This window comes from Drosophila takahashii, chromosome 2R, assembly GCF_030179915.1.
Source record: "Drosophila takahashii strain IR98-3 E-12201 chromosome 2R, DtakHiC1v2, whole genome shotgun sequence".
In the NCBI taxonomy this organism is placed as follows: domain Eukaryota; kingdom Metazoa; phylum Arthropoda; class Insecta; order Diptera; family Drosophilidae; genus Drosophila; species Drosophila takahashii.
In genome coordinates, this window is record NC_091679.1 from 39321465 (window position 1) to 39348882 (window position 27418).

General features: G+C 40.5%; 1 protein-coding gene across 10 annotated transcripts; it reads left to right on the forward strand.

Annotated features, from left to right (window-relative positions):
* On the forward strand, positions 1 to 27418 carry kn (EBF transcription factor knot). 10 transcript variants are annotated; one of them, XM_017138337.3, is made up of 11 exons: positions 1 to 273; positions 4307 to 4524; positions 4584 to 4639; positions 10950 to 11023; positions 12578 to 12646; positions 23210 to 23291; positions 23364 to 23544; positions 23719 to 24000; positions 24069 to 24216; positions 24287 to 24576; positions 26143 to 27418. In XM_017138337.3, the coding sequence occupies exons 1-11, from the start codon at positions 89 to 91 to the stop codon at positions 26229 to 26231; spliced, it is 1674 nt and encodes a 557-aa protein (XP_016993826.1). In that variant the 5' UTR covers positions 1 to 88; the 3' UTR covers positions 26232 to 27418. The 10 variants fall into 10 exon arrangements, with proteins under 10 accessions (XP_016993826.1, XP_070068551.1, XP_016993819.1 ...); XM_070212450.1 differs by lacking the exon at positions 26143 to 27418 and adding an exon at positions 25471 to 25801 and having other exon boundaries at positions 24284 to 24576; XM_017138330.3 differs by lacking the exon at positions 26143 to 27418 and adding an exon at positions 25471 to 25800.

Genomic DNA, 27418 nt, shown 5'->3' on the forward strand with positions numbered 1-27418 from the left:
GTTCGCCACCGACGGCTTTAAGCTGCGTTCCGAGGAGCCGGTGCCGGGCTTCAGCTCGGCCTCCCCCTGGCCCACCCTGGAGCTGGGCATGGAGTGGGGCCGGAAGCTGTACCCCAGTGCCGTTTCCGGTCCGCGATCCGCCGGCGGCCTCATGTTCGGCCTACCGCCCACCGCCGCCGTCGACATGAACCAGCCGCGCGGTCCGATGACCTCGCTGAAGGAGGAGCCGCTGGGCAGCCGGTGGGCCATGCAGCCAGTCGTCGACCAGAGCAAGTAAGTGACAAGGAATCCCACCAGTGACCTAAGAAAGTGATCTACCAAGTGCTCAAGGGGGAATCCCTAAAAGACTGCCCTGAAGTGACATCAAGAAGTGATCTTTCAAGTGCTCAAGTGCTTTGTTTTAGCTGGGTGGCCCTCTTTGGGTATTTAGTGGTGTCTGACAGCTCAGTAGTAATCACAGACATTTCCAAAAAAAAGTGATCACTAAGAGTATTGAGTTTGCATCTTTTAAAAATAATAATTTTATTTAGATTAAAATAAAATACTTTAAAAACGAATTGGAGTATGATTCTATTCGATTTTAATTAGGCTTTATATACTCTGATTGAGTTTCAAGATGTTGTTGCTTATCCGCTTTTGACTCTGAGAATAGCTAGAATAGATAAATTTATACTAAGATCTTTGTATCATCGATTTGATGATTACCTTATTAGACAACAAGGATTGGCGCCCAACGTGGGGCTGTCAACATTTACTGTTGACAAGTGACAAAGAGGCCTCTCAATGAAAATCCCCCGTTAATCTCTGCTAATCTCTCCCATAATCTCCATCGGCAATCTCCAAGTGCGCCCGCAACAATGTTTCAGCAACACACACGCACAAGAAAAGGCCAAACAAAAAGAAGTCTCCAAAAAGGGAAGACCGTGAAAGAAAAAAGTGCGTTTGTTTACTTTTGGCCAAAGCCGGCATTCGACAATACGTACACACATATATGAAGGCCCCTGGGGGAGCGATTCCGAAACGTAGTAAGTCAGTCAGTCAGCCAGGGGAGACGGGCGGATTTTTATGGCCGATAGGCCGCCCACCCTCTAAGCCAAGATGAACCCCAAAACAAAGTCCGTCCATTCAGACCCCAGACTCACTCGAAATTCCCACTCAAAATGTTCGCTTCACGCACTTTTTGGGATGGTATTTTTGTTGTAAGGGGGGATAAAGCGGGGACTTTGAGCTCAAGGGGATGTTATTTTGTTGTTGCCGATTTTACTTTGACTTTCACTTTCGCCTCATCTGAATGAATCGACTTTCAAGAAGTCACTCCACCGCCGCTCTCATCCGCTCCCCACTCAAGGAACCAAAAATGAAGAGGGTTGCTCTGGGAAAAGCTTTTATTTTTCTTGGCCCTTGTTTGTTTAGTTGCTTTTGAGATGTTTCTGGCGTGAGATGTTCGCGCCGAGAAGAAGTGCGCGAGTTCATCAAACAGAAAGCGAGAGCGAAATGACAGCGGGATTTGTCCATTCAGCGGCGGCAAATCAGCATTCCCACCCACACCCACAGGCCCATCTAAGTAATCACATCCAAAGGCAGGACAATCTCAATCAGGATCACAATCACAATCAGACATTAAATAATAAGACAATGCGCTGTGATACGAGGTAATAAAGTGGAGATGATTATTAAGTTAAAATTAAGGTTAATGGTGAAAAAAGGAATGATACAAGGTGTTTTGCAACAAAAAAAAATTCTAAAGTAAAAACTATTCATAAATTCCTGAATTCAAAGAAGTCTTATTTGAAAAACAATAAATAAGAAGTTAGAAAAGTTAAACTCAATACTTATTGTCAATCTTCAAAGTTATGAACACAAAAAAAGTAATTTTCTTTTCATTCCAAAACAATTTAAGTGATTATTAAAGTATTCAATATCACCTAAAAAAGCCATCACAAATATAATTTTAATTTAAATAATATATTCCGAAAATTTTTAAGTAACTGAAACATGTTTACCATGTTCTATCGATCTAAATAATAATCGAAAACATTGAAAACTTAATTAGCAAACTTCCTTTGCCCCGCTAAACTCTCCACAGATATACTTCCCATTCTCTCACCACAAAGGACAATTCAAACTTTTGTGATTGCAATTTGAATTTAAGGATTTATTATTATTTTGTAGGCAACTTTTGCGACAAATAAATCTCCTCGATTCCGATAATTGTTCAATATGTTTTGTGGCAACCCATTTATTTAAACACTTATCGGTGGCCCATCTAACTGGAACAGCAGAAACAATGTTGTACTAAAAACAAAGTGCATAAACCACACACAATTGTGTTGTACTTCTTGTCGCTGCTCGTAAATCAGAGGAATATTCGAAAATTTATTTCAACAAAGATTGTCCAGGGAGAAGAAATGTTGGAAGCAAACTCTAGATTGCAACAAATGCCCGTAAAGTGTCCTTAAACAATGGCCAGGCTATTTCGATGCCACTAATAAAGTCGCCTTTTTAAAGGACTCACATGTGTGGAAAGCTGCTTTTCACGTGCCTGGCCAGAAATAGACTAAACGTGACCACGAATAGAGACACCTTTTTTTGTGCTGGCCACCTGGGCATCGATTTGCGACAATTAAATGTTGGCATAATAAAATCAACAGCAAAACGGCCACAAAATGTTCTATATCTTCGTTTTTTTATATTTTGTTGGCTGCTCCTCTCTCGCAAATTGGCGGCAAGTGCAAACAAAGTGAGCTGGCAAACTGCCGCAGAACGATTTTCCACAATTTCCAGCCAGTCGAGTTGAAAAGTCAACAAAGAAAATGAAAAAAGAAAAGCGGACTAAGGTGGATTGGGGGGTTTGAGGGGGGGAGGAGTTGGCACAAGTTTTTTATTTGCCAGGATGTACTCGGCATAACAATAACCTTTCACCAGAATGTAACATGTCTGGCATTTATATGTCGTACAGGAACCACCAGCTCAGCTCCCCAGCTTTTCACAAAGGTGACTGTGGAAATCGCATCGAACTTCCGCTTTTCCCCCTTAAAAAACCTGGGCTGCCTCTTAATTTGATATCAGCTTGTGGGTAAATCAACTTTAGCACCGCAAAATGTGTTTGTTTCTGCCTGAAATTCGTATTCAGATTGGTGTCCTTAAAGGGCATTATTCATAAGTATATCATGTTATTTTAATCTCCCAATTCTCGTGAATATTCTGGGAATTAGGATTCCGGGTAACTCATGAAAGCTAAAAGGTAAATAAATAAATTTGCAATTTTATATAATTTAACTTGCATTAAAAAAGATTTCAAGCCACTAGAGATTAAACTTCCTTGAAATTCCACCCCTTCCATGAGTCTCTGAACCGTATCACTCATCAACTGCTGAAAGGCAATCAAAACCGATGAAAACTACAAACGCAAATCCAAACACCTACCGATAAAATTGTCCTCCAAATCCACTGGGTATCCAAGTACTTATTTAATAACTAGGACGCAATTCGATTGCACTTTCGATGGAAGTCAGGCAAGAGGGGAGCTCTATCATTAGCTGATGGCCCGGCACTCCGCGTCCGACATTATCCTTTGGCAAATGTGTATATAATTGCAGGACCCCCGAGTCTTGGCAGGACATGCGGCGCACGGCTCCTTGACATTGCCTGTGCAAACAGGAGCAGCACATAAATAGTGCAGGAGGAAATAACGCAAATACAAAAAATCTGATAAAATCAGCATTTTCTAAATTAAATTGTTCGTTATGCATACAGGGAAGAAGAGGGTGAAGGAATATAATATAACAGAACAGGAAAGGACCCTACCTTAGTCCTTCCAGCTAGACATTGTCCGGTAATTGTTCGCTGACAGCAGAATAAAGGGGGTTCTGACATTTAGCATATGGATAGCAAGGACAAGCCTTTATTCCTGCGTCTGCGGCTCAGTCGTCCAGTCCACGGGTGTCCTGGGATAATTGCCCAATGTCTGCCGGCTTGGCCCACATACTTGTGCTTGGAAAATATTTCAAGTGTAGGAGGGGCGGACAAGTCGGACTGTCATACATCAGGATTATTGTGTCACGTTGATGTTGCTTATGCGCTTTTAATGATAGTTGTCACATCAGAGCGAGCTGCTAGCCGAATGTCACTCTCCAGCGTAATTGAGTTGTTGCCCCTAATTCCCGGCCAAAAGAACTGGCCACTAAACTAGACTCTCGCTGCCAATTAGAGGCTCTTTAGGCCCGGTCTATATTTACCCAACTAATGGCATAATTACCGTCTGTCTCCCTTCTAATATATATTTTTACTAATTTCTCCATTGCAGTTTGGGCATCGGGCGCGCCCACTTCGAGAAGCAGCCGCCCAGCAATTTGCGCAAGTCGAACTTCTTCCACTTCGTGATCGCCTTATATGATCGAGCCGGCCAACCCATCGAGATCGAGAGGACGGCCTTCATAGGCTTCATCGAGAAGGACTCGGAATCGGATGCCACCAAGACAAACAATGGCATCCAGTACCGACTGCAGTTGCTCTATGCAAATGGTGAGTGCTAAGTTCTATACAGGCAAATTTTTTATCTAATATCTATTTCTTATTTTCAGGAGCTCGCCAGGAACAGGACATATTCGTGCGCCTCATCGATTCGGTGACCAAGCAGGTGAGCTTTAAAATAATATATGATATACCTACGTAGAATAGTTAAAATAGAGCCAAAATACTAAAGTTCTGATAATCTTCATAAATAATAGATCTCAGTTAGTTTTAGTTAGTTTAGTTTATCTTGAAACCTTTTAATAAAATCTCAAAATCTTGCAACCACTTATTAATATTCCAAAAATACTTCTTATAAAGGGAATACCTTAAAAGTTTTGTTGAATAGATTGATCGATTTCCTTTATAAACTTCTAAACAAAAACCTCTATATAAAGCTGTTACAACTACCCCGTCAAAAACCACTTAAAAGTTAGCAATTCATCTTGCGATTACCACTTGAATAAATTAAGAACTTCCCGATTTCCCTTATTTTCACTGCAAGTTAGGGCCAAAGTTAACCAGGCTATGAAAAACTAATTCCTTCCACTCGACTGCTTTCGTGCACTTTTTTTCGGTTAGCATGTTTGTTTTGCTGATTCGAGCATAAGTTGCATTCGAAATTGATTGTCATGGCTAATTAAGTGTGTCCTGGTGTGTCCTTTGGCCAATAAATTGAGTCGTCAAACGGGCATTTCATTCGCACGACTTTTCCTACTTTTCCGCCCGGGAAAAAAGGGGTGTGACCGGGGCTAACGAGTAGAAAGGAGAAGGCGAGAAAATCGAGAGAATCGCACGGGGATCGAACATTGTTAATGCGCTTTGTTGTGGGTGCGTGCAAGTCCTGGGGCATTTTTCGTCCTGGTCCTCCTGCTTTCCTGGTGCACCATATGTCCGCTTTTGTGGGCCTAATGCCTTGCGTCGCCTTTCCTTTAGTCCTTTTCAAGGGCAATTAATTTTTCGAGTGACAAATTTTTATAGACGTTGGTCCTCCTCTCTCTCCTTTCGATAGCTTCCCCATTAACCCCCTCGCTTCTCGATTTCTCTCCTTTTTGTGGGCGTTTCTTGCCCATTTAGCCGCGCGTTCGCATCAGAAACGAGATCGCAATAAATTTGTCCACAAATTATCGACAGCAGCGATATCGCCCCCTTTCTTTTTTTACTTTATTGGTGACAAATCCATTTGTACGAATGCAATTTAATCGCAAAACATATTCGACCCGCCGCCCAATTGATTTTTCCAAAAATAACACACCGAAATTGCCGAAAAAAATTAAGTTCTTTCGGCATTGTTGATAAGAAATCGCTCAAGATGATTATTTATGGGAATTTTGAAGCAATTAAAGCTTATCGTAAATTGAATAGGGCCATAGAGAGTTATTTTAATAATATAAAAAAGTAATTAACACCAATTTAATGGGTCTTCAAGGGAAAATTAGAATTTCCGGGCTAAGTGCTGCACATTCCCTGAGGAAACACTAATTGTAGATTTGTTTAAATATTTTTAGCAATTAATTTATTCATGTGCATTTATTTTTACTATTATACATTTCCTCTAAAAGTATTTTTGATAACTGAAAACATGGAAAAAACCTTGGATTCTGGTGATTTATAAAATTAGGAACTACGGAGTTTCTGACGGATATTACGTAAAGTCCCTGAAATAGTTATTATGGTTGCTTTCTATATGAGTACTATATATTTTTTAATCTTTTAAATATCGAATAGCCTTTTTGGAATTTCTCAATTGCCCATTTCCGCTTGACTTGTGATGTATTTTTAATAGACCTACCCCTAACCTGAGAAAATCTCTCAGCGATACGAGTTTGTGCCCCGTTTGAAAAGTGTCGCAAGCTGGGAAAAGAACAATCATTTGATCGGATTAGGTGGGTTTGGCTTCCTCCTTTTTTATGTTTTGTTTTTAGCTGGCTGTTTTTGAATTTTACATTTCGTTTGTCGCGTGTCGCCTTTGTTATCGGATTGCGTAACAGGTAAGGCGGGGATAAGCGAGTGTTATCTAAGTGGGTTGGGATATTTGGATGGTATTGTAACGTAACTTGAAACTGGGAACTGAACTGAAACTGTGGCGGGCCGAATGCGATTAAGGCGGAATTGTCTCAGGACGATGGACTCAATCGTAAATGGCAGGGTGCCAGGAGGGCAGGACAATTGTCAGCAACTGGCGTCCACGTGGCAAAAACCCCCGACTAAAGCGGACAACCCTTGCAACGCAACCCCTTTTTCGGCGAGAATGCAGCAAATCATGGTCATAATCATAATTACATTCGATCAGATAACGGCGGAAAAACAGTTCGAACGGGAGGCGTCGCAATTGCAATTTGAGCTAACGACGGGAACCACGGAAAATCGCCTCATTTCGGCGATCATATTTCATTTTCATCAGCAAAATCAGATACATATAGAGAGTGTTGGTGCTACGGGTCCGGCATAAAACAATAGGGAAATCCTTTTTTCCCCCTTCGGTTTTTGTGTTTTTGGCCAAAATTGCGCTTATCGCGATTAAAACGCACTCAAATACACGCACAAAAGCGCAGCGAAATTCTAAACCAAAAAGAGATGGAGATAGGCGGTGTTAGAGGGAAAGGGAAGATAACTGGCGATTAATGCACTGAGATAACTGAGACGTAAAGTGGTGAAAAAGGGCCCAAAAATCCGAGGGAACTAAAGAATCCGCCAATCGGTTACCCGTTACCCTTTATCCAACCGCTAACGGTTAAAAAATATTAAAGAAAAGCATCATTAAATACTATATAGCCATCGCACTCACACACTACGTTGTCTGCGCGTGTTAATTAAGCGATAAAATTAATTTGTATGTCAACACTTAAAAAGCCGAGAGAGAGACTCATTTTCGATTATTAACAAATTGTGCAAGCACGCTTAATGGCAAAGTGTTATTGTTGTTTTTGCTGTTGTCGTTGGCGCCGCCGGCCGCTCAATAAATTCAACAGATTGCGCGAAATGAAATCTCCACATTTGCATGTGTCCATCTGTCTGTCTCGCTTGCACTGGCACCCTCCCTTTTCGAATGGCCACGCTCCCCACGCTTGCTCTCCCTCTCGCACGCAATGCGATTAAAAATGCTTTCACGGCAAGTGCATTTCTGCGGTCGAAAGGGATGGGTAGAGAGTGAGAGAGAGAGAGTGCGAAAAAAAATGATATCGCCCTCATTATGCGAAATGTGTAATGCATGTGGATTCCTCTTTGAAATTCTTCCTGGTCCCTCGAGGGACCTTCGGTTTTATAAAGGTGTGCAAGATGCACTACGGTATTTGGGTGAAAAAATTCTTAACTTTTAATATCTAAAGGTGGATGGAAAATATAGAAAGCTACCAATTATAAATTCTTAAAATATAAGAAGTCTGAGTCCCATATAATATTTTTATCTTATTAAATATTGGAAAATAAGTTGTTTTTTCCTATCATAAAATCAATTATCTTTTCTAAATCCACAATTAGCCATCAATATTTTAGGCTCTTGAATATTACAACATAATCCATGAATAATTCAAAACTTTTCAATTACCAACATGAAAACAAACAGAAACGTAATGATTTATTTTAGGCAGTGCATATTTTAAATTACTTATTTTGTAATTTTTCAAGAAGTCGGCATTACATTGTTATCCTGTGCCCCTAAAAATATGCAAATACCATGGAAGTGACCTCCAGCCAAAAAGGTTTCTCCCCCTTTTCCCTCGGCAAAATGCACAAATATGCGAAATAAAAACAGAGGATGCACGAATCCTTGCAGCGGTAACCTTTATTTCGTTGTCCTTTCTTCTTCCTGGGCAATTTATGCGTTGCCCTGATAAATGAAGCTTTAATAAATTAAGAGCTACCCTCTATAGGGTTTTTTATACCGTTTTGTTTTTGTTTTATTGTTGCCCTTTCACAAAAATCTTTTTTTTCCACTCGCTCTTTTGTTCGCGATAATTTATCTTGTTTGGCGAGATTTTTATTTGGCACGTTAAATATGCAGTATATGCAACATGCAACATATCCAGCATTCAAGTGCGTGAATAATGCAGCGAACGTCGATTCATTTTATTGCAAAAGCGATAATAACAATTTGCAAAAATGCTGCAAAAAAATCGACTCTTCGCCGGAGTTTGATGGAAAATCGTTTAAAATTTAAAAGCTACCGCGGCTCATCCTGTTTGCATGCATCCCCCTTTTGCTCCCACTGCCCCTGGTGGAGTCCTTTTTCTGCCAGTCCTGTCATCACTTCATCACTCGCTTTTTTTGCAAATTTTTTCTTGCTGACTCCTGTTCTTTGTCCTGTTGATAAATCGTAGTTTAAACGCTTTTACTCCAGTTTTAGTGGCTTTCGTTTAGTTTGCCGTTTTTTTATTAGATGAGCCATTTAGCCTCGGATTTCCGAGCTCCCAAACTCCTGACTTTCGGCCACAAAAACATGGAGAACGAGATACAAACTAATTGTTTGTTTCTGCATCCCACCGCAAGGATGATGGATGATGATTCCTGTTGTTACCCTCTTTATATTCCTTTTTTTGGGTTGGAGAACTTAGTTTTGGTTAGTTGGTTGGGCTATTTAAATATATTTGGGTGTGAGTAATAAAACTATTTTAATATAGGTGCTATAAAATATTTTGGTTTATCGATTTCAATAATATCCTTCTTATTTTCTGACCTAGACTTTCTTACTTTTCTTCTTTTATCACAAACTAGGCCCACACTTTATATCCTCTTCCCAAAGTCCAAAATAAACAGGTGACAAATACAAGGTTGTCACATAAAAAATCGAAGCAAACTTTATGTCCTATCCCGGGAAAACATTGAAAATCCATTACCCCGGAGTGGGATAAAAAGGACATCCCATCCTTGTCCGGCCTATAATTAGCTGCACTCCGTCCGGGAAAAGTTCGATATCCCGCACACATATTGGACATTGAGCCGGGGCCATCGAAAGAGCTCGAGGCTCGAGCTGTCTGATCCTTTACAGGTTTCGGAAAGGGTCCGTGTCCGGGGGAATTATTAACCTGACAAACGGGATAATAAGGGATGATCATAATTTTACATGTGCCCAGCTAATGCCAAAAACAGCAGGGGGCGTCGGAATATATCCAAATAGAGGGTTGGACTTCGGAGGACTACTGCTGGTTGCATTAAAATTAATTTCTGATTATCTATCTGGTTGGGCACAGCTTCTGGGCGATGGGCTCTATGCTCATCATCCTAGGAAACAGAAACAAATGCACATATGCCGGTGACGTCAGAGGTACCGAACCACTCGTCCTTGACGGCAAGTGATTCCTCTTCTTTTTTTGTTTCAACTTTTTGGTGGATGAACACCGCTCAGGTTTTTGGCTTCCTCACTCGGTTATTGTTATTACTTTTGCGTGTATCTCCGCAGCCAGTTGATGAATGATCCTCTCACCCTCGTGGAAAAACGGGTCCTTCACCCTTCGCATACATATGCCGTGTTTTTCGCCAACTAATTCGCTGGATGAGTGTTGGATTACGGTCAGTAGGGCGAGGGGTAAAGAGGACACCCGCTTTAATCATTTTTAAATTAGAGAACTATGCGCCTTTTTGTATTCCGAACCCACCCATCCATTGTTTATCTATTTTGTTACTGAACTTCGAGAGGCTTGCGGAAATTGCAACAGATTGTCTAACGCTGCACTTGCGGTTGCTGTTCCTTCCACATGGCATGATTCTATGGAACACTAAGGAACACTATGGAACACCACCCCCTCGAAAACACGCCTCACTTCATTTCCACCGCACAAGAAAAAACAAACAGACAGTTCGAGTGGCGTTTTCACTGGGCAAACACAAATACTAGACTCGCACAAAACGCCCCTTCAATGCCCATACCCCTCGGAATATTATTCATGCAGAGGTAAAAATTGTGGACATTGTCAATATTTGCATTGTGTCCCATATGTCGATTTGCTGGCCCGAGTTTTCGGGGCTCTGTAATTAGCATTTATGTGTGTTTGTCTTGGCCCAAAACGATACTTGATAGGGGGTCAAAAGAGCAGCGGGCGGGGGTCGAGTCGGCAGTGTCGATAGCAGTGGGTCAATAACGGGGTCAGGTGGGTTTTATTCAGGTGGTTAGATTAGAATATATATAGCTGGCCAAAACAAAAAAACTTATATTTAGAATTACTTCAATTTCTACTTTTTACCTTGTTGTTAAATGTTTTAAGAGTAATAAGCATAATTTTTCAAGTTACCATAATTAGTTTTATTAAAAAAAAACTAATTTATTTAAAAATTTCAATTTAAATCCAAATTCTATTAAAGATATTCTATTTTTTAAAGTGATTATAAATAATGATCGCAGTTATCTAAAATAATTATAAATATTATTAGGAAAAATATAAGTAATTTTCCTTTAATTCCATATAATCTCCTTAATTCCCTATTATTATTTCCCATTTCAGGCCATCATATATGAGGGTCAGGACAAGAATCCCGAGATGTGTCGAGTGCTTCTAACGCACGAGGTGATGTGCAGGTGAGTGCTTATCACTACTATCCCCTTTTTATTACACCAAAAATATTCTCCCTTGAAATCCACACCTTTTCATACTGATTTGCGAATCGAAATCTCAAGTCTCGCGGGCATTCGGAAACCGGCTCCCTGGAGCTTCTTTAACTTGCCTTTTTTTTCTGAACTCATCCCATCCTTTGCCGCAGCCACTCAAATTATAGAGACCTGAGTTCTCATTTGTTTCGCCTGTAGTTGTTTTTTTTCCGTGATTTTCCCTGGATTTTCTTACGATTTTCTTATGCTTTTTCCCTCCGACAAAACTGGGGGACAGCTTTAATTTTGTTGATTTTTAAGCTCCGTCCGGCAGAGCGGAGAGTGTCCTTCGTTTTATTTTCACGCTCAAACGCACGCGAGCTGAAACGTATAAATGGTTGACTACCGCGCCGCCTCATCGCCACCCACATCCACCCACCGCCCTCATGGGCTGCTGTTCACCCTTCTAGCAGCTTTCTGACAGTTGAAGGTTGCGTAGAAAATAAAAACGGCATGGAAGAAGCCAAAAAAAAAGCTGAGAGAAAGCCAAACAACAAAAAAATTACACAGCTTTAGCCGGCAAAACCCCGGCCACCCCCTTTAGCACCACCCTCCATCCTAACCTCCACCCCTGCTTTTGTTGTTGTTGCTGCTGGCCGGCCATCTTTTATTATTTCGGATTGGCACCCAGTTTTTATGTTTGCGTAGCATTATCAAAAACAAGGGGACAACGCGCACAAGCACACTCTCACACTTACACTTATACGCGGGGGTTGCAGACTCCCCCATTAGAAAGAGAAGGGGAGTCGCAGGACGACGACGTCTTCTTTATCGTTTTGGCTTTGCGCCCATTTCAGCCATCCATGTTTATGTTATATATGCCCAGCGAAGACCCAAAAGCCAAAAGCCGGGTCCAAGCCAAAAATACCACCACCAGATGACCCTCAACCACCCAGTACGCCCACGCAACCCCCCTTTTATTTTCCCGTTTCTATTTTTTTTTTTTTTCATCTAGCCCAGGGGCTGTGCAGTCGAAAAATTACGCAGCCATTGAACTCGATATAGATATATGAGTGCGTATATAGATGCAGATAACAGATAAGTGCAGAGCAATGACAAATGTCTGACCCCCAAAAAATGGGCACACTTCTAACATACTTTCTATAGAGAGACACAAAGTTTAAAGTGATGTATAAATTGAGTTTTATAAGCTACTTTATAAAATCTTACCTTTAGGAATTTAAACTTAACTAAACCTTATTAGGTAGGAATGTTAAAGAAAGAAGGACAAAATTCCTCAAATTCTCTTGGAAAGCCAAGAATACATTTAAAATATTTTAAGACTTTTTATCCAACGTCTGAATAAAATATTTTTAAGTTTTTTCAAGTAAATCCACGTTGTTTTTAGAAATATTAAGTATACGCCCTTAAAACCCCTAAGCACTACCAAACCACAAAAAAAAAGAAATTTATCTATATTTTATGAGTAACATTTAATATCGAGTTATTTATATGAACTTATTCGAATTGGATTGTTTATTTCAGCCGTTGCTGTGATAAGAAGAGCTGTGGTAACCGCAACGAGACGCCATCGGACCCCGTCATTATTGATCGGTAAGTAGTCATAGTTCATTCTCCTCTTCCAACATACACATCCCCAACCTGGACATCCGCCTCCCTGTCCAAGGACCTCCTCCTGTTGCTCTGCCACACACAAAAGATGACATTTTAAGCTGCTTTTCATCATCGTCGCTGGCTTTTTATTTTGTCAGCCTGCTCTGTTCTGCGGCTGGTGTATGCGTATCGTTGATTTATTGGCATTATTATCAACTGCAATATAAAACATGATGCGGCAGACATGCAAAGAGCTCGAAAAGGGGGGTATTTTCCCTTTATTCGATGGCAGGGGAGCTGAAATGAAAGCAGAAGCTGCAGTCTGGGAGGCAGCGAGTCCATCGAGCGAGAGACAAACAAAAATTCATCAAAATGGCAGCGGCAAATTCTATTTTCATAAATTGTAAATTGAGACGAGTTCGCGGCAATCCGACACGCCCTCCATAAAGCCACTTATTTGCCGGGAAATCCCCAACCGCCAACCGACTGACGACTGTCGCGTGTCAGTCGAATTATGTTAATTGTGTGCACATCCTTGCGGCCGCCACGCCCCCTGCTCCTTATCCTGGGGAGTGTGTCCTTCCTAATTGGCTTCGGAAATATTATTTGAGTGCAGGAAATTAGAGGAAACCAAAAATGCAAAGCCAGTTATTAAGGAAACATGCGGTTAAATAAATCTAAAACGAGATTTGAGACAATTAAAAAAAGTGTCCTTATTTTCAAACAATATTTTTATATTTAAAGTACATTTATAAATTGTAAGGTATTTAATTTTCTAGAAAAGATTATCCAAAAATATCCATAAAATTAAGAAATGTTACCTAAAATAATAGATTTTTTCCACATTTCAAGTACTTTCATTCCGACTATGCAAGCCCTTAATTCAATACCCCTGAATCCACCTCCATTGAGTCAAGTATTTGAATCCAACCTTTCTTGGCCATCCTCCAGCTGCCATTTGCCATCGCCGCCAAACTCATTGAGTTGTTAAACAATTTTGTAGTCCCCAGGCCCCATTAAATTGAGGCACACCTTATGCAGATGATAATCAGTGGCTCTGTGTGATTCCCCGTAAACCAGATCGCCGGACCTCCGGCGAAGGGTGTCCCCAAGTATTTGCCTATGTGGACAACTCCACAACTCCACATCTCCATCATCTGTATGCCGATTCCGATTCCAGATGCAATTGCCATTTGTAGGACTGCCCACAATGGTGGTTTTCTGCGAACCCAAGATCTCTACGCTTAATGATTCTATTATTAAAGTGGGCAGCCAAAGTGTCTGCGACCGGTTGGCTGGCAGCCTGCCTCTCAGAGACAATCAGCCCATAATTGGTGTCATAATTAAATTTAATTGATTGCCCCTTCTGGCTGCCCCCACCTGAGCTTGCAAATTAGGAAGTGGCCGGGGCAAAAATCAGTTTGGAAGTGGCAAAAAAATACAAGCAGCCAGCCAGCCAGTTCTTGCCACACAGCCACCGATTCGTAGATGCTGAAAAAATAAAACTCGATCTCGGTAAAGATCACAGATCGCCCGCTGCACATTTATGATCTTGTTAAAATTGTTGCTCCAGAATGCCATCCGTTGGAATAACAGTTACACTTTGCCGATCTCCAGCTGATGATATTACAACTCCTGGTCCCTCGTCCACAGATATGTATGTGGCATCTCTTTTTCTGCCCCACGTGCCCGGGCGCGACACTTTGCGCTTGATATTTACGATTATTAATTAATTTCTCCTCTATTTATTCGCCTTGTTAGCCAGGCTGGCAAGCTGGAGGCTCACACATTGCATTGGCTAATCCTATCTAGAGATGGAAGCGTGATAGAGAATTTAAAAAGGGTGAAATACAAGGTCTAAGATATTTTCTCAAAATATTTTGGACAAAAACTGAGTCAATTAATATGAGCCGAACCAATAAATTTGCATTCATATTTAGTGTTTAGATTCAACGTCTAACTATCAAAAGGCCTGAAATTTATTAAATAAATATTTACCAAAGTTATTATCGAACCTATGCTGAAAGCATAGACCTTCAAATTTTTTCCTTGCATAAATTTCAATTCAATTCTAAATTAATAGAACAATTATCATGCAATATATACACCAAAAAGAAAAGAATAGAATTTTTAAATATTATAAGATTAGTGTTAAGATTTAAAATTTTTTTTTTAATATTTTAAATGCTTTATTTGAATTTAACTTGTGTATCAAATTGTATAAATACTTCTCTGAGAAAGCTGAGATGTTTAGCAAAAAGATCTAAATAGGTAATTTTATTATTTTCAAAACCTTCTCAAGGGATCATCTCCCAACGAAATTTCTATTGAGCTATCGTGACACGCTCACACCTGTGATCCCCGCCAGCTCCCTGTGTCCGCATGTCGCATTTGTCAGGCGGGCTGTAACTTTTGTCGGCATTGCATTCCATTCCTGCGACTCGGGCGCATATCAATCACCAGCTGAAAACACTCCTGGCCGCCAGGTTCCTCCAGCAAGCAGCTACCATCTCCAATCAGCTTAAAAGGCGGCATGGATCAGTCGGTGGCCAACAGAGCCAGCCCATCCAGCTTCATCAACCCGCTCATTGATATGCCAGTAGATCATGCCGCCGGCGGGAAGACAAAGACCCCGGGATAATCTATCTGTTCGCAACTAAATTTCGCCTTTGCCAGTGGAGGAGGAGAAGGAGGAGAGTCCCCAGCTAAAGCGCTAACTTGCCCGGGGGTCCAACGCATTTTGCCACTCAGCCTTTTCAGCCCCTTTCCATAAACCCACCGCCGATCCAAGCGAAACTTTGTCAGCGGCGCGCAACAATTGGAACTGATTGAAAATTCCAAATCGGGGGATCCAGGGGATACGAGAGATCCAGGGGACACCGACTTGCATTTCCAAGTGGCTGACGAAAGCCAAAAACTGATACGATATGACAACAGCAACAGCAAAACAACACCAGTTTGGACCCAGGGCAACTACCGACTACCAGGTATCTCTCGCTCTCTCTCTCGCTTTTGGCCAGATATACTGACGTTCGGACGTGTGCCGTGAGAGCTGCAGGAAAACAGTAGCCACTGGTCACTATCCACTGGTCACTGGCCACTAGCCACATTCGCCGGCGATCTGCACATGTTTTATTGATGAATTTCTGTTATTCATGCAAGCGATCTGCAGTTGGCCACAAGAGGAGGCTTTGGAGATGCCGAAATTGTGCACACAATGAGCTGGGGCACAGTGGGTCAAAGAGTGGCGAAAATGGGTTAAAAAAATTTAAAAAAAAAAAAAAAGAGTGTTAAAATATCAAGTTATCTGCCTAAATCGGACCTCTAAAATTCACAGCTTTATTATAATTTACAAATAATAATGCAGTGGTTTTTATTTAATTTTATAATAGCTTGAGTCGTTATTATATTATTAGGGATAGTACGTTTTCTTTAACTTTCAAAGTTATGAAAATTAAAATATATTATAATAAATTACCTGTGTTATATATTTCACTTCCGATAATTTTATGCTAGCACCACTGTGGAATAGATCGCTGGGATTTGCAATTACCTGGGGCAGGTGATGAGGGCTTAGTAGCAGTCTCGGTCTCGGTTGCACTCGTGCTCTCTCTTTCCTTCTTGAGGGGGCCTTCTTTTTTATTTATTTATGATTTGCGAAGACACTGGACACTCGCATTGTCTCCGGATCGATTGCCACGCATTTTGTCTCTGCCCTTTTCCCAGTTTGTTGGCATGCACTTCGTGTGTGTTCCATAATTAAGTGAATTTAAAGCTCACTTCGGCGGTGGTCGTTGTTCTGGTTGTTCTTGTTGTCCTGGTTGTATTTCGAGGTATTCGTGTTGTTGTTTCTGCGACATGTTCCACGTTTTTGTCACACATTTCCACCGATCTTGAGTTTTTATTTTATTTGGTTTATTTCGCGTATCTCTCCTTGTGTCCGCTCCATTTGGGATATCATTTCTTTGATTCACATCTGGCGTATGCGTAATGACTTGAATTATACTGACAGCCATGCAATTGGCATCGTTATCGGCGGCGGTCATTAAAATCGTTATCGCGTGACAACCGAAGCGCGTTCGACTTTTTAATTTGGGTAAATTGTGGGGCAATCAAAAAAGAGTGTCTACACCCACCACTCGAACACCGAAAGCGATGTAACAAAAGCTGAAAACAGAAAACAAAACAGCAAAGAAAAAAGAGGAAAACTTAGTATGGGTGGAAAAGCTCTCAGGCTAACAATCGAAAATTTGCCACTCTTGCATTTATCTACGTCATTGGCGTTTTCTTCGCTTTATTTCAATTTTCTATATTTGCCAGCGTTTTGTCCACCGCAGCGCCAAATAAACTAAGTGCCAACTCCCGGCCAACTACCCTTCGAATGCCCCGCCCCCTTTTTGGCCCGCAGCAAATAGAATTGACATTTTGTGGTGTCCAATATGCAAAAACAAAGGGGGGAAAAGGTTTTACAGACGCGGTCAGAAGAGAGAATTCTAAATGTTTGGAAATACAAAGAATTTAAAGACAGTATTTAAAATAATAACAACAAAAAAAATCTAAGGTTTTGTAAAATGCCTCATTGCCTCAGTCCCCCCGGGGGCGCCAAAAAAAATTAAACAGCAGTTATATTAAAATTTAACAACAATAAGGTATAATATAACTAATATTTGAAATGTAACAACCATAAATAATACCCTTCGAAACCCATTTTCTTAACTTTGAGTGTGCTGCGTGAGGTGAGCAAATGTTTTGGGCCATTCATCGCATGCCTTGATAATCGCACTCGCGCTAAAAATGATGACAAAACTGCTGCTAGTTGTTGGCTACAGTTTTTAATTTTCTAAATGCATTCCAGCCACCTGGCCGGGTGGCTGATTGACGTGCGTCCCGGTGGCCTGAGGAGGTGGTTATTCGGGGGGAAAACAAGAAGTCCTGGCTGCCAGTTGGCCTGCTCAAATATTCAAAGCGAGGCAAACAGAAAATGTGAAAAAAGAGACGATTTTGACGGCATTTGCGGTCAGCAATCGACAGTACGCCCATGAAATATTGGGCAGACATTCCGGGCAGACAGCCGCAGTGTGAGAGACCATAACAGTTAATTATCGATAAAGATATGAGGAGCAGCAGATATTTCTCCCTTTTTATCGCAGCCATTTCTCCCCTAAAAAACAACACAAAAAACCATCGTTTCGAGATATAATTTTCATAGACTGACTCTAACGATTATCTTTGAAGTGGAAACAATTGAGTTTGAGTTGGAATTTGAATTTGAGGTGTGCGAAGTGCATTTGATTTGCACCTCGTAAATCAATGGATTTTCGAGATGTGGCAAACGGAAGCGGGAAATTTCGAATTGAATTTTTGCATTTCAAAGAACTCCTGGGCTCGGCGCATTTGCATATTTGTAGTAGACTGTCTATTGGAATTGAATTATTAATGCAAATTTCGCAGCGCTTTGCACTTTTCCCCACTTTAAATTGGCACTCGCTTTTTTGGCAGGCTGAATTTAGGTTTGCTCCTGGGAAATGGCGTTTATTAAATCATAAATAGGTAAATTCAAACGGTAGATTGAAAAGTTTGCCATTGAAATAATGGAAAATCGTTAGAATGTTGCTTTGTAACTGATTAGTTATTTTAGACATAGATTGATAACTCATTTAACCCTTCTAATGTAGCTGATTCCCTGAGGTTAACCCAATGAATTAGGCAAAGGCCGTCTAATGTGCATAATTGAAATGGCATATGGATTAAAAATGCACAGATCCCAACTACATATATCCATATCCATTGTCTTTGTCTCGGCTCATCATCTTGGGATAAACTCATCTATTAGTTGGTGTTTGTCTGTGCGATTCTGTTAGCCATTTCCTCGGCCATTTACCCCTGTTGCATAATTAATGGCATTAAAAGCGTTAACTGACAGTCAACACACTCCGGCACACACATGCGGAAATAGTTGGCATAATTTTGGGGCATTTCAATGAGGTCGATAATTTGATGGTTCAGTGGAGAGCAAAGGGATAAGGTCACAAACACACACGTACGCCCTCCCGTCGTCGTCTCAGATACATTTGTATCTTTTTTTGTGGCCATTCTATCTGCGTCTGATGCCAGCTACTTTTATCGTCGTCTGATATCTAACCTCGATGTGCTTGGTACGAAAATAATCAGTTTAGAGATGAAGAAATCCCAAGAACAACAAGCACCCCCAAAGCAAAAAGACAACAAGAGCATTCGGAAGGTATTTCCCCGGTCCCAGCGGCATGACTTTTGGTCCCAAAGCAACCCCAAAAATATATATATATATATATATATATAAAAACAACAAACGCGTAATGAAAAGCTCACTCGTATCCCCAAGATCCACTCAAAAGTATCTTTCACTCACTTTCACTCTCTCTCAGACTCAGACTCTCTGTTCGTTTTTCGGCGAGAGAAAGCGAAAGTGATTTCAACAAGTTCTCTTCCGGCCAAAAGGATAATCGTATCCTGCAGACGGCACGCAGCCCCGAGAACTTCAACCCCGCGTGCGAAAGTCTATTACAATACAAAAGAAGCCCAAGGAGGAAAAAAGCCATGAACTTCAGATAAAAAGCTGGGGGTTGGGAATCTAGGAATCCTTGGTCCTTCCAAGCGTCCTGCGAAGCGTGGAGCGTTAAGCCGAGAAAGAGCATAAATAAATAAAGCCCAACGCAACAATAGAAGCCCAAAATGGTGACTTCATCCTTGTCGACGGCCATGTTTTCGTGACGCTCCCGTTTTGTATTCTTGTGTATTTGTATTCTGTGTATTTTTGTTGGTGGAGAAAATGCCAAAAGGCATAGAAATGGCGCGAAAGTAAGTTTTCGCATTACTTTTCAAGCCTCCTTGGCTTTTTCGGTTGTCATTGCCCCATAGTCGTTGGCTTTATGCGACAATAAAGTTGAAAATTTTGAATATTATCGTTAGTGAAAAATTAGAGACAAGTTGGTGGCCTGGAGGCAACTCACCGCCTCCTCACCTGAGCTCCTTTTTTGGTTTCGGCGTGCGCCAAAAACGCTCTCGGCTCCTCACGGCCTGTTCACGCCATTTTCCAGATAATATCAGCGGGAAAAACTGGCTGGTAGAGTGGGTGGTTGTGGGTGCCTGGGTAGTCCTGGCAAAGCGATTTATGTCCTCTTGAAATTCATCATTAAATTTGTGTCCTGTTTGGCGATGCAAAGATAATGCCACAATTTGTTGTTCGCCCTGTTGCTGCTTCGCAAATTTACAGTTAATCGCCGCCTGGCTGCGTCGACAAACCATAAATACGTAAAACTTTCACTTTTTCGATAAAGATACTGGGAATTTATTTCAATTTTCTGTGCCTCTGATGGGCTGGATAAGACCTGAGTTTAGGGTTAAAAGTTATGGGTGATTTTTTAGAGGTTTTTAAGTAATTCTTGTGATTTAAACAAGTTTTAGCAGGTATATTATAAATTCATTATAAAAACCAAATAGATTAAAATATATTGAAAATATATTGGTTTCAATAATTATGTAATTTTTTAAACTCTTGCACTTATCAGTAGAAGCTTATGATCATTTATGAATATTGCTCAAATTTTTAAAAAGGGTTAACCAGATATATTATAATTTCATTATTAAAACTAAATAGATTGAAATACTTAAAAAATATATTTGTTTTAATAAGTATGTAATTTGTTAAACTCTTGCTCTTATCAGTAGAAGTTTATTAGAATTTATCAATATTTCTCAGTATATAAATTTCTTTTCGATTTTTAAAATTTTTTAAAAGACATATAAGTCACTTAAATTCTAATCGAAAATTCCCATTATTGCCATCTGGGCAGCTTTTATCTTTCCGCTCGAGATTCTCGAAATCTAGGGACTTTCCAGGCTGCTTAAAAAACAAATCTCCGCCCAATCGAAGGATACCGCCAAGTCGCGACCCCCCCTTCTCTCCCCAAATATGAATGACCAATTATGCACTTCGTTGGCGCTACGTGCCCGAGATGCCAATGGAGCCCATCGAAAATCTCTCCCGGAGGTGTCCCGATGTCATGTGCGAACATTTGATGATGCGTAGCTTTTCATTAAATGAAAATTTCGCGTTGCTGGCAAAACAAAAGGACAAAGAGGAGGCCAAAAGAGCTAACTTTGTTGGCTGAAAGCCCGGAAAATGGGAAAAGCCAGGCCAAGATGGGAGACACTTTGATTTATTGACAGGACGCGAGTGGAATTTTTAATTGCTCCCCAAAAGTGGGTGGTTGGTTTTCGATTCCTTGAATTGGTCAGGACTCGAATTCTCAGCTTGATTTCTCAACTGCAGTATAGCATCTTGAAGATAAGCGCGGAGGACATATGCAAATGGGGGAGAGCCTGTGAATTTATGTGTCCTGTCAGGATATTTTGAAAACATTGTAATCCAAGCGAGTCTGAGGGGCAGGATGCTTCCGAGAAAGTCAATTAGCTGCCCATAAAAATGCAGGCTATGTTCGAGAAGTGATGATGGCTCCGGTGTCCCAGGGATGAAGTCATCGGTGGGCAAGTGAATTTTTTGGTTCGCCCATCGAAGATCCTCTCCTTCGGCCACTCGATACGTATTCAAATTTCAAACTGCAGTCGCATCTGCGAGTTTCCACGTTCGTTTGCCGGCACTGTAATTCGATATTGTATCTGACAGATACACGGCTCTCAATTCCCAATTCTCGGGGGATGGCAGTCGTCGAATGCTTGTGTTAATGATGATGAGCCCGCTACGATGCTCTTTTTTTCCGTAATGGATAACATCCATCCACTCACATCTGTTTTTTCACTGCAAAGTCCAACAAGTTCACAGTTTCGATAAGCCCCACACGCCGCTTGGCCTTTAAAGCTAAATAAACAATTGGAGAAGCTATTTTTGACAAGACAAAGTTTATATACTCTTGACATTAAAAGTAAAATATTATAATCGTTAGCTTAAAATTTGTAAAAATTATTTTTATACATTTTATAAGAATATAATTAGCAATAATAACAGTCTTCATAATTTTTTAAACTATATTATTCAAATATTTCCAAACATTTTAAAATTTGTATGTTTAAAAGTTTAATATTTTAAAATATTTTCTAAATAGTTAGCAAGTAGAGAAGTTCAAAATAGTTTTCTAAAGTTTTAAAGATACTATAGTTATTGTACCCTCTTCAAGGGTATCAGAATCACGCATAAAGCAAAATAATTATTTGTAAACACTTTGTGATTCAAATAGGTTGCGCTTAATGGAGACTGCTCACTGGTACAGCGTTTTATCAGTTTTAATTTTAATTGAAATTATAGCTTTTTGGCATATCTCGACGCCAGTTTCTTATCGCCTAAGTAATAATTTATGGACTATACTTCGGGATAAGTACTCCACTCGCAAGACCTATTTAGAGCTAGCACATTTTAACATTTTAAAAAAGGGCCAGAGATTCGGCAGCCAAAAAAGTGTCGGAAGTATAAACAAATTTGCGACACCCGTCATATTGGAAGAGGACATATGCAGAGGCCACCCGCTGGCCAGAGATCAACCCTCCTCATCCTTCTCCTCCAGCTCCCAACTCCCTGCTAATTTGTTCAATTTGTCGAGTGAGGAACAACACAAAAAAATATGATGAAAATTGCCGGCACAACGCCGCTTTTCCGCCACCCCGCTGATCAGAAGGGAAAATATTATTTCTGCACAAATAAAAAGGGAGCAGGGAATTTTCGATAGGGCCGTATCATGTCGCCGGCGGATGCATAAAAGTATTTCAGCTTCAGCATTTAAATGCACCGCACACGGGTGTCAGTTTCCATTGGATCGGATTGGATTGGCTTGGATTGTATAGGATTGGGCAGGGCTCGCATCCTGGCCGCAGGACATTCGCCGGCTGTCACCCCACTTATCGCAAGGGCACTCACTATGGCCCCGGGGCAAACATCTGCCCAGAAAAGGCGAAACAAGTGGCAGCAAAAAGGCGCAACCCGTCATTAGCGGCTCGTAAAGTCGCCTTCGAGGACGGGAACATCGTAAAGACTCTTAATTGAAGCCGGCATTAATGAACAACTGATTGATAATTGCCTGGGCAAAGGGGAAAAGCGATTGCAATACCATTTATGGATCAAAATACTTGCCTTTTGTAAGCAGAGAAACTGCAGAAATGTTTGTTATTAAATTATTTTAAATTCTATATTAGGTGTACAAAAATATAACAAACATTGTAGATCTTTGATCCAAATAAAATAATGGAATTTAGAATTTTTCGAACCAAACTACTGTAAAAAGGAATTTTTTAATAATTTAAAAATAGATTCAAAAATGTTTGCTATTTAAATATGAACTCTATATAAATTAAGAAATTACATATCATATTCCTAGAAATATATCAAACATTTTTAAACATTAATCCAAATATGACATAATATTTTTTGGGACCAAATTACCTATTATAGGTAATTCTTCTGCATAAGAAATGTTTTTAGATTAAATAAAATATATTTGATGTTCCTGTAATATTTTCTGTGTGTATAATTTTACACTTAATCCATAATTTAATCGTATCATTCTCTCTTTACAGCTTCTTCCTAAAGTTCTTCTTGAAATGCAATCAAAACTGTCTGAAAAACGCCGGCAACCCGCGGGACATGCGCCGATTTCAGGTGAGTTTAGTGCAGGATCTTAAGCCCACCGATTGATATTAATGGATAATTTCGCTCTTTCCTCCCAACCAGGTGGTTATCTCCACGCAGGTGGCCGTGGACGGGCCACTTCTGGCCATCTCCGACAACATGTTCGTGCACAACAACTCGAAGCACGGACGGAGGGCCAAGCGGCTGGACACCACGGAAGGTACAGGCAACACATCCCTGTCCATTTCCGGTCACCCCCTAGCGCCCGACAGTACCTACGATGGTCCGTAGCAAAATTCCAATTATTCCGACCAAACTTTTTTCGTTTTACGTAGAATCCAACAAAGATTTCCCTCTATTTTTATTTCTTACGTAGCAATTGGCATAAACTGAAGCGTTGGCAACTGTTTTAGGATCTAGTAACTAACCTTTTGAATCTCTGAAATTCTTTTTATAGGACTCTATCCACCGCTGCCCGTGGCCACGCCCTGCATCAAGGCGATCTCGCCCAGCGAGGGCTGGACAACAGGTGGCGCCACCGTGATCATAGTGGGCGATAACTTCTTCGACGGACTGCAAGTGGTATTTGGAACCATGTTAGTCTGGAGCGAGCTGATCACCTCGCACGCCATCCGGGTGCAGACCCCACCGAGACACATTCCCGGCGTGGTGGAGGTGACGCTATCCTACAAGAGCAAACAGTTCTGCAAGGGATCGCCCGGTCGCTTCGTCTATGTCTGTAAGTAATCGCAGGTCCATCAAGTATCTTTCCTACTCCATATCTAACCTTTTTCTTAACGCCTTAAGCAGCTCTCAACGAACCCACAATCGACTATGGTTTCCAGCGCCTGCAGAAGCTTATACCCCGTCATCCTGGCGATCCCGAGAAGCTGCAAAAGGAAATTATCCTGAAGCGGGCTGCCGATTTGGTCGAGGCCCTGTATTCCATGCCCAGGTAAGGATAGCATTGCTCATATAATATAGGTAACCAAACAGAAACTAATACTCAACCCGTGTTGCAGCAGATCCCCGGGCGGCTCGACGGGCTTCAATTCGTACGCCGGTCAGCTGGCGGTCAGTGTGCAGGATGGTTCGGGCCAGTGGACCGAGGACGACTACCAGCGGGCCCAGTCCAGTAGCGTGAGTCCACGTGGTGGCTACTGCAGCAGCGCCTCCACGCCACACAGCTCGGGAGGATCGTATGGCACCACGGCGGCCAGTGCTGCGGTGGCGGCCACGGCGAATGGCTATGCTCCTGCTCCCAACATGGGCACACTCTCCTCCTCGCCCGGCAGCGTCTTCAACTCGACGTCAAGTAAGTTTATTGATCCGTGAGGGGATTCCCTTTGAATTACTCATCTAAAAGCCCTGCATTCGGTATTCTCAAGGGGTCCTACACTTATAAAAAAATTGATAAGATATTATTCAAGGGTAAAACTAAAGCATTTAAATTTATCCGTGAATGTGAAGTGGATCCTGAAATTTTTTCTGTGTAATATTGGACATTTTCTTTAGTCCATAATTATAAATTTTACTTCCAAATTCAAAAAATTCTAAATTGTTTAATTCTTCGATAAAAAAAAAGTTCTTAAAATGCACATTACAAAAAAAATGGAACCAAAAAATTGATAAGATATTATTCAAGTTTACCCGTGAATGTAAAGTGGATCCTGACATTTTTTTCTGTGTAATATTGGACATTTACATTATTCCATATTTAAAAAATTTTATTTCCAAATTAAATTCAAAATTTTTTTTTCTTTGAGGAAAAAATTATTTTTAAAATGCATATTATAAAAAAAAAAATTGAACCATTTTTGAAAAAAAAAATTAAAAGTTTTGAGACTGTTATAGAAAATGATAAGTATACTTGTCAAGATATAGGAATTCACTTAATGAAAGAATTTAATTTGAGTACCCTTAACATCTTAGAAATCTTAGATGATCTCATGTTCCCATCATCTCTTAATAAGGAATACATTTCCTTCCAATCGAACCCCTGTTTCAGAACTCCTTTATTTGTGTTTATAATCTTCAGTTGATTTTAGCTTATGTTTGTATAACTCTCACATGAATACCGCCCCACATAAACTGCAAAACGCTCGTCTCCACACCCCAAATATTCCCCATTTTCCCCCCCAAAACCCATCCCAAAACAAAGTGAACAAAGTATGCTCAGCAAGTGCATTTTCGCCATTAATTCCAACAGTGTCCGCCGTGTCGTCGACGTGGCATCAGGCGTTCGTGCAGCACCACCACGCGGCCACCGCCCACCCGCACCACCACTACCCACATCCCCACCAGCCGTGGCACAATCCAGCCGTGTCAGCAGCCACGGCGGCGGCCGTTTAAGCGTTTTCCCGGACTCCCCAGAATCCCAAAATGCCAGCTAGCCGGAGGAGCTGAACGGAGGATGAGGATGACCTTAGGATGAGCCGGACTTTTGGGCAGAGTAACGACATTTTGTTGAAATTAAATGCTTCACGCCCAACAAAAACACCACCCAAAAAACGAAAACACACACACGGCCAGACACCATCTATCAATCCGAAATCTGCAAGGACGCCCACAAAAATTTGGAGTGGATGGGTGGTTGGGTGTGTGACCGAGCAAATCTGAGCATTCAAAACACACACTTCTACCATCAACAAAACACCACAGACAACACACGATTAACGGTATTTATAATTTCCATTTTCACTAAGATAAAAGACCCCTAAATATAAGTAGATAAATGTTATTATTTTGGTAGATTTGTGTTTAAAACTTCTTAATTTCTATAAGAGCTTAAGAACTAGAAATTTTAAACCTTGTAAATTATATTTCCCATTCCTGAGATCTCTATTAATTCCATAAAATCCCCATTTCTTTCTATTTCCAGGGGTCAGCAGCCTGAGTTTCAATCCCTTCGCCCTGCCCACCTGCAACACACAGGGCTATAGCACCCAACTGGTGACGTCAACCAAATAATATTACTACTAAATGAGGCTATTGGCAGGCCCCAAATCCCCTACTCCCCCGGAGATACGCAGATATCACGCCAATTACAAGAAGCTCGAAAGTGCAATAAACAAAAGAGAATGGTTCCAAAATTCAAAACAAAAATCTATCGATATAGTTGTACATTTTTTGATTGTATCCCGTTTTTAACTTTTAATTTCAATACGCCTCGGTTATAGATTTATACAAATACGCATAGAATACCATATCAAAGTAATGGAAAACATATGAAAGAGGGAGGCATATCATGCAGCAACAGCTTAGATCGGGCAGATATAGTTCTAAAGTAGCTTGATTAAACACTCAAATTTTGTAAATATTTATCCCAAAATAAATAAAACTTAATAATAATCGGAACTGTGAATAGAGGAAATTATACCAATTTATATACCCATGATGATCAGTACTAATACGAATCCAGATATACCAAAACAGATACAATTTGAACGAACTTTTGGACATAACTAAATGCTTGTATACGACACTTTCTTGGATATATATCGAAAAAAAAATACAAAAGAAAAATAAAAGTCTTGGAAATACACTCTGCCAATTGAGAGAACCGAAATCAAAATGTTATATACCTACATAGATATACAGCCGTATTTATGGCGACATTTGCAGCATATCTAAGCGTAATATTACAACAAATTTATACCAAACTTTTGGCAAACATATCGTGCACTTAGTCCTAATATCCATCTCACGCGAATCCATACATATTTGTATAATGCCCATCATATCCGCAACTCTAAATTCCACTCCCTATCAACACCAAATCATCATAAGATATACATTTCGCTATTCAAGTCAGAGTGTTTGATAAACTACCGATTTGTTGACTAGAATCTAAGCTAAGCATACACTATATATTTAGGCCTAAGTTTATTGTTTATTGCTCGATTTGTAGGAGTTTTACTGTAATTTGTATTCGTATTGTATGATATTGTATGCTTGCACTCCTAGAACTACAGAAATAACGAAGGAAAATACGAGATATCTATAAGAACCGCATCAACAGCAGAACTTAGCCGCAAAATCGATTTGTAAATTACAATACAATAATTTATAATAACAATCTAGCTACGCTCTCTGTTTTGTAAATCTTAACAAGTTATTTAAATAAAATTTATTTAAAATAAACGTAATAAACACGA

Bases quoted from the DNA above. Each gene is read 5' to 3' on its own strand.
- kn (XM_070212447.1), top strand. From the start codon at position 1,441: ATGTTCGCGCCGAGAAGAAGTGCGCGAGTTCATCAAACAGAAAGCGAG. The intron at 11,024-12,577 runs GTGAGTGCTTAT...TGTTTATTTCAG, and splicing joins ACGCACGAGGTGATGTGCAG to CCGTTGCTGTGATAAGAAGA. The intron at 23,292-23,363 runs GTGAGTTTAGTG...CCTCCCAACCAG, and splicing joins GGGACATGCGCCGATTTCAG to GTGGTTATCTCCACGCAGGT.